At 32.6% G+C, this 12,215-nt stretch overlaps 3 protein-coding genes across 5 annotated transcripts in view; 2 read left to right on the top strand and 1 right to left on the bottom strand.

Annotated features, from left to right (window-relative positions):
* LOC145328292 (hepatocyte nuclear factor 4-gamma-like) overlaps positions 1-12,215 on the top strand; it is a 68,197-nt gene that overhangs the window by 10,922 nt on the left and 45,060 nt on the right. For all 3 annotated transcript variants that reach the window (XM_080171917.1, XM_080171918.1, XM_080171916.1), the window contains exon 6: positions 316-393. In XM_080171917.1, the coding sequence (XP_080028043.1) occupies positions 316-393 (78 nt within the window). The remainder of the gene's footprint in view (positions 1-315; positions 394-12,215) is intronic.
* Positions 1,357-2,526, top strand: LOC145328294 (uncharacterized). Its single transcript, XM_080171919.1, has 2 exons — positions 1,357-1,481; positions 1,667-2,526. Exons 1-2 carry the CDS (start codon positions 1,470-1,472, stop codon positions 2,393-2,395), a joined length of 741 nt encoding a protein of 246 aa, XP_080028045.1. The 5' UTR covers positions 1,357-1,469; the 3' UTR covers positions 2,396-2,526.
* LOC145328296 (uncharacterized) lies at positions 7,807-8,797 on the bottom strand. Its single transcript, XM_080171922.1, has 2 exons — positions 8,675-8,797; positions 7,807-8,537 (listed from the first exon to the last, which is right to left on the bottom strand). Exons 1-2 carry the CDS (start codon positions 8,684-8,686, stop codon positions 7,911-7,913), a joined length of 639 nt encoding a protein of 212 aa, XP_080028048.1. The 5' UTR covers positions 8,687-8,797; the 3' UTR covers positions 7,807-7,910.

Below are 12,215 nucleotides of genomic sequence, written 5' to 3'. Positions count from 1 at the left end.
AGGGGCAAATCAATAGTTGAGTTTAGTGCCCTAGGAAAATGGGGATATGTGTCACCGCTTTTGGCCTACCTATTCTATTGACGTCATAGTAGAGGGAAAGATAAAAGGAATAGGGGAAAGAAACCCAAAGAAAAGAGATGGAGTATAGGGTATTTCCTGACGTCAATAGAATAGGTAGGACAAAAGCAATGACATAGATTTCCATCTTTCTAGGGCACTATACACAGCTATGACAAATAACACCATTGGCTGAAGTTAATTGTTCCTTGTTTAATTTTTGTTGATTGTTTGTTGATTTTAATTGGTGATTACTAGGACAATTCTGCCTGTGACATATGTGGAGACAGAGCTACAGGAAAACACTATGGAGCTTCTTCTTGTGATGGTTGCAAGGTAAAATAAATATATAGTTGCTACGCTCCTTAAAATGGGCCAGGCTAATGATTTACATCAATCTTTAATTTCCCTAAATTGACTTGTTGATCACAGACCCCCCTCCCCTAAGGGGAGTAGTTTATTTTTATTTATTACTAAAAGTCAGCCTTTATTGGCCCGGCCCCAAAGGGTTAGGCCACCGCTGGTATAGGCCCTCCTTCAGGGTTTGGTTTAAGCATAGGAAAAAAAATACTCGCTGCTCAATAGAATTATTGAGGGAAAACACCACATATTTTTATTTGAAAAAAATAATGTATATATTTCTTTGAATAAGTCAAATACAATCTTGTGAATTGTGTATTTTATGATATAGTCGTTAGATTATAGATATAAATTTTGTTAAACCATTTATCTTCAAATTTTAATCCTTAAATATACATTATAATCAGGAGTATTATTCTAAAAGATTTCTAATTAATTCGATTTTTGAATAATTTTAAGGGAGATTGTTGGTTTTTCACAGTTAGTAAAAACCAATGATGAAAGTAAAATAAAAAAAAAACAGAAATTTGAATAAAACATAATCAGTTTGATGTGTTAAAACTATATACAAATTAATTTTCTTAATGGAAAATAAAGAAAAGTTTTAAACTAAACTAATGAAGAGATTAAAATCTTCGCTGTTAAAAACCCATTTAATCATATATTTTTTTTGTTGAATTTGAATTAAAAAATCATGTATCTCAAAGAATAAACTAAGTTTATTAGACTTCAAAACTAAAGGTTATATTCCCTTTCTATTTCTTCGCTTGCTATATTCAGAGTTACATGTGTTGAAGGGCATTTGGAGATATGATTGCATAGGCTCAAATAAAGGGTAGGGCGTTTAACTTGAGGGGTGGGGGAAGATGCTGTAAGAAAAACGCCTGAAGGGATTAACCCAGAGAAAAATGGGGAGTGATTTTGGTTTGGAAGTGTGCATTATGGGGTTGGTATATTGGTATACTTGCGCCAGTTATTTTTAGGTATAAAATGGCTGAAATCTTCTGTCAAAATCAGTTGAACACTGTAGCTTGATTCATACAGAGTTAACCATGAAGTCTTTGGTAGGTTCATTTTACTTCATTATATATTTACAAGGTTTTAAAAACAACACTTTTATATATTTTAAAGCATATGTCACAACTTCTAGAAAAACTTCTTTTAATATGTTATCATTGTAAAATGTTTACATTTTTTCAAGCTAAAACAAAGTTTTAAATAATTCTTTCACTTAATATATTTTGTTTAGGCGGTTCTTGCTCTTGTCTGTGTTGGCGCTTCAGTCGCTGATGCCTACTATGGCTATGGTTATGGCCATGGTTATGGTCATGGCTACTATGGTCATGGTTATGGACATCATTATGGCAAGAGGTCTGCTGATGCTGAGGCTGCCCCTGATGCTGATGCATCTGCCGCTCCTTACTATGGATACTACGGCCATGGCTATGGACATGGTTATGGACACGGTTATGGTTATGGACATCATTATGGCAAGAGGTCTGCTGATGCTGAGGCTGCCCCTGAAGCTGATGCTGCTGCCGCTCCCTACTATGGATACTATGGCCATGGTTATGGACATGGTTATGGACACGGTTATGGTTATGGACATCATTATGGCAAGAGGTCTGCTGATGCTGAGGCTGCCCCTGAAGCTGATGCTGCTGCCGCTCCTTACTATGGATACTATGGCCATGGTTATGGACATGGTTATGGACACGGTTATGGTTATGGACATCATTATGGCAAGAGGTCTGCTGATGCTGAGGCTGCCCCTGATGCTGATGCTGCTGCCACTCCTTACTATGGATACTACGGCCATGGCTATGGACATGGTTATGGACACGGTTATGGTTATGGACATCATTATGGCAAGAGGTCTGCTGATGCTGCTCCTGGCTATGGTTACTATGGCCATGGTTACGGTCATGGATATGGTCATGGTTATGGTTATGGTCATGGATACGGATACTACGGTTAAGCTGCCAAATAATTTGAACAAGAGTTCAGTGTTCACTGCTTTATTTAAGAATAAAGCTCTCTATTGAAATTTATCTGTGATTTTAAATGCAAATGATTTAAACAATAAAGAATATAAAGACATTAATATAATTTTGTTTTACTATAGTATGGACTTTGTTCTTAACCCTTACAGATCGGGCCCCAATTCCCACCTTAATAGATCGGGGGGGGGGCTCAAAGAGCCCCCCCCCTCTATCTCGGCTCCTGGTACAGATAAAGACGTAAAATTTTTTTCTGGTGGTTCATGTGTATTTTTAGAGAAAATTACTTTTTATAGTCATAGCAGTCAGACCGCTCCTTAGCCGCTTTTTAGCGGCCAGCCGCTAAATTTTAAAACAGCTGTAGAGCGGCCAATTTTGCAGCTAGGATGACCAAATTTTAGGACGAACTTTTATTTTTCATAACAAAAAAATTACTTTTTCTGATCATCGCCGAAAAACGGCAAATAACGGAAACCGCCATTTTCGGCGGTTACGGCGGTAAAACGGCGGTTGGCGGCGCAAATTAATATTTTTATCTGTTTATTATTGCTCAAGGATTTACCAAAAAAAATTATAGGTCTCTAGCTGTAATAGAAGCCACGATATTCATGATATATGTCTGTAGTAAAAGCCGGACAAAAATCGGTCATAAAGTCGGTCAGGGAGCGGTCAAACGGTCATAACACCACTTTTCTCAGATGGTCATTGATATCTAAGTATTCACCAAAAAAAATTTAGGTTTCTACCTTATACACAAAAGTCATAATGTAGAAATTAAGATTTATTTAGAATTTTTTCTAATTTGTTTTGCTACCCAACCGACTTTGACCGGACACCACGACCGACACAGAGCAGATATCCAAAAAAAATCAACTCTTGCCGACGTATAATTGCTAAACTTAAAAAGTCATGAAGTTACAGCTCTCCATCTTACCTACAAAAAAAATGAGATTGAAAAAACTAGAGGGGGGGGCTCTTTGAGCCCCCCCCCCGATCTGTAAGGGTTAAGGTAACACGAAGTTTTTACACAAAAAGTTTGTTCTATAAATCTTACTCTCCCTCATTATGTTTGTGATTAGGTTTGTATCGAGAATGATTAATCTATTTCTTAACATACCTTTTCTCATGAATTCCCCAATTTACCTTTTTTGTAACCAGTCCTTTTTTCTATCTTAGATATGAAATGAATATTTATAATGCCTATGATAGGTATTTTTAAAGAGGGAATCCTACCAAGATATGTACACAGCTTTAAAACAAGATTTTCTGTGTCAGAAAAGAATAATCTTCTTAAAAATATAAATTAAATATTAATGATTAGATAGATAATCATTTCCCATTATTTTGCTCTATGCAAATTGCAATAAATTAGGCAGAAACAAATATGATTAAATAGATTACCTTTTTTTAAATCTTGAGACTAATTCCAACAAGTCTATTTTATATTTTGTCAACTACAGGATTAACTGTAAAATAACTTTTTTGTTCAATCCTTTTCAGGAAAACATTGAAACCAGTAATAATTGTAAATAACAAATCAACAATTTAACTGTTTTTTTTAAATCAACCTCCAAGGTTTCATTTTTATAATTCAAAACTATTTTTTTTAACAATTTAAATTCATTAATTTACAAAGCTGTGATAATATAGACAGCAAAATAAAAGTATAATGTTATTTATAATTTACATATACTTTCTCCTATATCTTATTAGTCTAATTCACACTAAAACAACAATTCTATATAGAAGATAGAAAAAGGTAGTTGCATACAACAACATACATATTACATAAGTATTAAGACAAGCAAAGTAAAATTAGAAAGAAATCTAAACTGAAAAGAGCAGATTCATTTTGTTCATGGAAGTCCTTGCATGAAACATTACACATATAATTAAAGTAGAAACTTAAATTATCATATTTAAAAAAAACATGCCTCTCAAACATAGAATATTAGACAGACAGACAGACAGTCAGCTGTAGAGTTCATGCTCATTGTTTATAATATTATTACACAAAATTTCTCTACTTTGTCATTGACAGATGTTAGATACACTAGCATACATACTGAATTTTAGAAGAGTTTTACTTCTGACAGAAAGAGTGAATTATAGAACAACTTTGCTTTTAAAATAATAGGTGATTTTTAGATTTGGTAATTTTTCAACGGAATAAAGAATTGTATTAAGCCGTATTATTGTTAGGAGGTAATTGTTGATTAAAGTTATTTAACCCTTATGTTTCCCAATATATGACTGCTACCTAAATCAAATGGCAGGAAGATTTATAAATTATTATCTTGCCTATATTTTAATCCTTTAAAAATATGTGATTTTGAAAATTTTCATCTTCTTAACTCAATGACTGACTGGCTCACTATTTCCAAACAGAAAAGCTGTGTGCTTCTATCTATAATAAAAAGTAGTATGATATTTGTCTGTTTGTTTGAAGCTTAAGATCTTGGTAACTGATGAACTAATTTGTCTCTACTCTTAAAGGAATTTAGACACTGTTCCTGTGATAGTTTTGAGCTATTTTGTTTAGGGTGGGACAACTTCAACCCCCGAAAAAGAAAAAAAGCTCCTCTTTCACTTAAACTATTTTGAATTTCTGTTTCTTTTCTTTATTACATAGTAAAACACAATAGTATAGTTAAGGTTTTATTGTAAGTTTCAGTTTTTAGAGTATACAAAAATTAATTTAGAGGATTTTTTGATGATATCCCTAAATCATATAGAATGATAGGAAGGACTTCCCATCTTGTTAAACGGTTTAATTATTTTTAGTAGCGAAGCTACTCTATAATTCACTATGTCCGTCCGTCCGTCCGTCTGTCCGTCCGTCCGTCCGTCCGTCCGTCCGTCCGTCCGTCCGTCCGTCCGTCCGTCTGTCCGTCCGTCCGTCCGTCTGTCCGTCCGTCCGTCTGTCCGTCCGTCCGTAATTAATGAATTGGGGGAAACGTGATTTTCTCGGCTCCTATAAAAGATAGAGAGCTGAAATTTTTTGACAACATTCCCATCATTAAGGAGCACAATTAACTGTAAAACATCAATGGCGGTCGGACTGCTTTTTAGCAGGTTTTAGGCTATTTTTTATATTTTCTAAATTTTCCCCATATCTTTGGTGTTTATGGTCCGATTTTCAAAATTTTTTAAGTTAAAGATATCAAAATTAAATTTCCCATCATTTGAAGAAAACAAAAATGACGGTCAGACTGCCTTTTTGCAGGTTTTTGGCTATTTTTATATTTTTCACAATTTTCCCCATATCTTTGGTGTTTATGGTCCGATTTTCGAAATTTTTTCAGTTAAAGATATCAAAATTAAATTTCCTGTTGTTTAAAGAAAACAACAATGACAGTCAGACTGCCTTTTTGCAGGTTTTTGGCTATTTTTATATTTTTCACATTTTTACCCATATCTTTGGTGTTTATGGTCCAATTTAAAAAAAATTTTCAGTTAAAGATATTAAAATTAAATTTCTGGCGTTTTAAGAAAAGAAACAATGGCAGCCAAAGTACCTTTTAGCAAGTTTTTGGCTATTTTTATATGTTTGACATATTTCCCCATATCTTTTTTAGTCCAATTGGTATTTTTGGTCCAATTTTAAAACTTTTTTGCATTAACAGTTTCAAAATATTTTTTCCCATTGTTATGTGCATCTAGTATGTAATTTATCATACATAATAATACAAGGTTTTGTGTTTATATTCTCCAATAAATCTATTCTTGATTTTAATAAATACACGTTAAATCTACTTCTACGTATTCCCATCCACAATTTTTGTGCTTCGCTACTTATGGATGTTGTCATCCTTGTTTTTACTGTATTTGACATAATGATGTACATGCAGTTTTATTTTTTAATTTCCATATTATACTTGTATAATTTTGGGAAAGGCCAATAAGACATGGGAGAATTTTTCGGGTAATCAGGAGAAAGAAATCTAAATCAAAGTGCATAAAAACTTGGAGTTAGTGTAAAAAAAATATATTGCTTTTTATTGGTTTATTCTATATTCATTGGTCATATATTTGAAAGGACTTCAGATTCTACCACAAAGTTTTAAAAATATCAATACTTGAAAATCATTATCTTGTGTTATATGCAACTTAGACATCTGACAATTTTTCTCAAAAACAACTATTAATTGTGTTATTTATTGAACTACAAAAATCTTATCTATCATACAAAGTAGAATGATGTCTGTCCCTAAAGATCTAGGTAACCACTGAACCAATTGGATTCTACTCTCCAGGGAATATACCCTCTGGTCCTGTGGTGGTTTTGGACTATTTGCAGAGAGGGTGGGCATGGGGCACCTCCAACCCCCCCAAAAACAACAAAAATCCCCAACTATTTTTTTGTTAGGTAGGTACATATTTTTTTTTTAGGTAGATACAATTTTTTTTTTTTTTGTAAACTAAAACTAGTAATGCTGGTGGGGGAACTCCAACCGCACCATGGGGAGAAGCCCTAATGAACCACCCTCCCCAAAAAATGTTTTTTTTTACAATTTTTTATTTTTGTGTATGCAGCAAAAATCCTGTGTTTAATTTTTTAAAATTGAAATTTTTGTGTATACGGCAAACAACCTGGGTTTAATTTTTACAAATAGGAATTTTTGTATATACTGTGAACAACCTGGGTTTGATTTTTACGAATTGAAATTTTTGTGCATACAGTGCACAACCTGGGTTGAATTTACCCACAGTTTTACAAAGAATAACTTTTTTGAAAATATCTATAGCTCTAAGAATAATTCTATATAGGAGGGTTGACTTCTCTTTATCTCATAGGGAAAAGCCCCTAGATGCTATGGGCGAAGTATGTTATATTTAGTTAAAATAACTTGAAAATCGCCAAGCAACAGTTAATTTTTATTCAAATTTTTTAATGGCCAGCCTCTTTTTATCTTATTCTACAAAAACCTTTGAAGATTTATTACTTCAAGCACCCCAATTCCAATGTGTTCTGCAAAACAACAAATAAGCTTGGCATTCAAGATTGACTTTTAATTCAAAATTGTTGTTTATGTCTAGGTCTCGATAAAAACAAATGAAATTAAATGGTGTAGAGTTCAGAGTCTCTAAAACAACAAAATTGACTAAAATTTTACTTTGCTTTTATTAACATAATGTATTGCAGATTCAAAGAAAGTTTTATAGAGTAGCTAATATTAACATTCTGCATAAAGTGTTAAACTAAATAATCATTTAATAGGTGAATGTTATATCATGTTATTATTATTGGTCTTCTAACTCAGAGTCTAGTGAACACAATGACATACTAATTAAAGTCGTGTATTAATACTATTGGTTGTAAAAAATGTTTTGTTTTAATTACCATTTAAAATAATAAACAGCCTTGTGTAATGAAAAAAAAAATATATTTTTTAATTGATCATACAATTTATTTTATTTCCTAATCATTCTAAATCACAGATAAAAAATGATAGAGGGAACACTGAACTCTTGTTCAACTTTTTGAGTGGCTTAACCATAATAATGACCATAGTAACCATGACCATGACCATAATAGGGAAAGTGTCCATGGTAGGCAGCAGCATCAGCAGACCTCTTGCCATAATGATGTCCATAGTATCCATGACCATGACCATAATAGGGATAGTATCCATGGTAGGCAGTAGCATCAGCTTCAGGAGCAGCCTCAGCATCAGCAGACCTCTTGCCGTAATGATGTCCATAGTATCCATGACCATGACCATAATAGGGATAGTATCCATGGTAAGCAGCAGCATCAGCTTCAGGAGCAGCCTCAGCATCAGCAGACCTCTTGCCGTAATGATGTCCATAGTATCCATGACCATGACCATAATAGGGATAGTATCCATGGTAGGCAGCAGCATCAGCTTCAGGAGCAGCCTCAGCATCAGCAGACCTCTTGCCGTAATGATGTCCATAGTATCCATGACCATGACCATAATAGGGATAGTATCCATGGTAAGCAGCAGCATCAGCTTCAGGAGCAGCCTCAGCATCAGCAGACCTCTTGCCATAGTAATGTCCATAACCACTATGATAACCACCATGACCACCATAGTGTCCACCACGGTAGGCCTCAGCAGCAGCCACACTGGCAAGGACAAGAGCAATGACAGCCTGAAATATATTCAACGTTATTTAATGTAAAATAAAAAAATTATGAGATATGTGAAGGTGCAAGGGATGGAAAATATTATAATTATAAATATAGGTAGTAATAAAAAATCTAAATATATCAATGAAAATAAACCTACCAATGACTTCATGATTAAGTCTGGTTGAATCAAGCTACAGTGTTCAACTAACTTTGTTAGAAGATTTCAGACATTTTATACCAAAAAATGCGCCAACGCCAAACACCAGTTACTATCCAATTATACATAATTCCCCCTATTCCCTAACTACTCCTTAATACTCTGGGATGCATAATTTATGTTTATATAATGAAGCAGTATTGTTTGTCTGTGTTTAGTAAATTATTTGGGGAAATAGATTAGCATAGATATACTTTTCTAAGCATTAATTTTTCAACAAACCACTAGAGGACTGCCATATTTTTAGAGAGAACGATCACCCCCCCTCCTTTTTTAATTTTATTTTAAGAAAAAAATTTAAAATTTTGTTTTTATTTCGGAGGGGGGGGGGGCATTTTTTCTAGGGGATTATTTATCTTGGAAATTGTTAAAAACCTTCCCGAGACCTATGAGAAGCTATCTTGTAAAGGATAACCATAATGGTTCAGTGGTTAGCGAGATCCTTTGGAACATATAAATAGACTGACATACAAACAGACAGTCTGTTACTTTATTATAAGGAAAACAAGCCGTCGTCAAACAATAGCTTATGCATTTCATTTTTTAAAATAAAGTCTAAGCAACTGTTGATGGAAAATTGTCCCATAAAAGGAAAATTAGTTTTGCTAGAAATATGCAAATATTTCTATACTGTTTTGTAAAATACACAAATCTATAATTAACTCTCTCTCTCCCCTCACTTTCTTTTCATATGCAATGCATGTAATATCCGTTTTTTGGTTCCTATTTATCCAAGCGCTGATGCTTAACCACTCCTCTCTAATTTTTCATAAAATTTAATAATATTCTTTTATTTTCAATCAGACCGACAATTTTTCCTTTTAGTTGTCGCATTTCCCAATTTTTGTAAGGTAGCACAGATACTTATAAAGTGATATAGGGCGTCTAAATAATAACAATTTTACCTCTTTTGTGGCTGGCAAATATGTATAGTTAACCATTGAAAAAATACAATATAGGTAAAATTACATGTTATTCTTATTACAGTAAACATGAAGGGAAAATAGTTATTTGTTAGGTGCAAAATTCATAAAATCTTAGATTCTTCAGTTTTAAAAAATATTAAAAAGATGGGTAATCCAAGTATACTGATTGATCAATTTTATGGATATACATACCTACTTGAATCTAAGGTTATGTAACCGCATATTTTCTATTTCAATTTTTATTAAACAGAATTTTATTTTCATTTACTTTGTATGGAATTAATACTTGTTATAAATTTTTCTTACAAATTATGCAGTCGTCTCAATGATTTCCTTTCAATAGTACAACTTTTTGAAATGCAAAAATAAATCAGGGAGTAAGGGAGTTGACAATGGAAAATTTATTAAATTCAAGAGTTTTCGCTGAATGGCAATGAAAACAAGATTTATCCAGGTTTATAAACTAATTTCCAGTTTGGGAGAAAGAATAGATAAAATAATATGGTTTGGAGTTAGGGTAAATTTTTTTGTGCAAGAAGGTAAGAAAAATGCATTTTTTTTTCAAAATTAAAAGTAATTTGGTTATTTTTGGAAATCAGTAAACATGGAGGAAAAATAGTCATTTGTTTATTTGCAAAATTAAATAATTCTTGGATTATTAAGTTTAACAATTTATACTTTTTAAATATGAATTAAATTAAGGATAGGCATACCTACTTCAATTTAAGATTATATAGTATAAGTATAACTGCATATATGTTTTCCTTTGATTTCAATGTATATCAATTAATATTTAATATTTTTTTTTCTTTACTTGCTTTACTTTAATCCTTGTAATTTTTTCTTCCACATAATGCAGTCATATCAAAGCTCTTCTTTTTATCATTCAACTTTTTGAAATGCTAAATTTATATAGATGCCGGGATTAGGTATGCCAAAATGATTGGTATAGATTTCTAAACACTACATTTTTATACCTTATATGTGGAAGGGAGGGGGAGGGTTTGATTTTTGGAAGAATAATAAAATAATATTTGTTTGGGATTGGGGTAAATTTTTCATAGGTGCGATTTTTCTAAAAGGAAAGGGTACCTTCCATAAAAGCATCTTTACTTTAAAGAAGAGTCAATTTAGTCAAGTAGTTATCAAGATATTTCTTTACAGGCAAACAAAACAAACATACTGCAACTTTTTAGGAGGATTTTCTAGTTTATATCTGAACAGAAATGATTTATCTTCAATTTATTTGCAATATGAATTTTAAATTAAATCTATAAATCTGCATATATAAGATGTATTTCCAGGGAGTAAGGAAGTAAACAATGGGCAATTAATTCAATTTAAGAGTTTTCGCTGAAAGGCCATGAAATCCAGACTTATCCAGAAAATTTGAAGAAAATTGTAAAGGGTGTGAAAATCAATTTAGAAAACCAAAAAAATAAGAGAAAATTTCCAAGATAAAAAGCATTCATTTGAGTATTAAATTACCAGTACATCAGACTCATGTAACCATTCTAAAATAAAAATTTATTACTAGAAAAATTGTCCCTGGAACTCATTCACCAAATATTCCTAAATTTTAAAATGCCAATATATACAAGAATTAAATTTAATAGTTCTTAGATTGTTTATTACACAAATATTACAATAAAGTTTTTTTCTATGAAATGATAATAAATTTTCTCGTATTCATTCGAATCCGGTGGATAGGAACCGGTTCTCATCCATACGAAAAAACTATGTCTAGCATCGTATTATATCCAGCTTTCTACAAATATAAAAATGTACAATCAAAAGATTAAAACCAGTTTTTTTAGCCGGTGCCTCCGGCACCTCGGGGCTAAAAAAACTAGTTTTAATCTTTTAATTGTACATTCTATATCCGCGGAAAGCCGTTTATAATACGATGCGAGAAATAACTATTCTGTCTGCTGTATTCAAAACTAACTCAGCAAATTTGGGGGATGCTGTAAGTATTGGTGCAAAAAATATGACGTAACAAAAAAAATTAGCCAATGAGAGGCCATTATTGACCAATGGTAAAATTTATAGTGGACTCTCATTGGCTAATTGTTTTTGTTACGTCATATTTTTTGCACCAATACTCACAGCATCAATTCGGGGCAATGATGCGCTAGCACCCAAAGTTAGTCAGAACCGGCTAAATTCCTTCACATTCCCTTTAAGCCAGTACCCAAAGTCTGAGACTCCTAAAAATTGAATATTCAATCCATTGTCCTCTCTCTTACTCCTTGTGTGTTTCAGATTTGAATAATTTACCTATTCTATACATTTTGTATCCGATACTATCAGGAATAAGGTATAACCAACAAGCGAAATAAATCTAAAATAATATTTGGGGGGCAAATGTAGAGGTCGTCAATTTTACCATGTGTTGCCCCCCAACAACAGCTGAAAACAAGTATAGGTTTCATGATTTTTTTCCGAATTAATTTCGTCATTGGTAGAGGCTGCGATACTATAAAGATTGGGAACAAGGAAAAAATAATTAGTATAACGGCTATAATAAAATAAAATAAAATTTAGCAAATAAT

This window comes from Acartia tonsa, chromosome 9 (assembly GCF_053477335.1).
Source record: "Acartia tonsa isolate MP-2025a chromosome 9, ASM5347733v1, whole genome shotgun sequence".
NCBI lineage: Eukaryota > Metazoa > Arthropoda > Copepoda > Calanoida > Acartiidae > Acartia > Acartia tonsa.
Note: the sequence above shows the minus strand (reverse complement) of the source record. Positions and strands in the feature narration are given on the sequence as shown.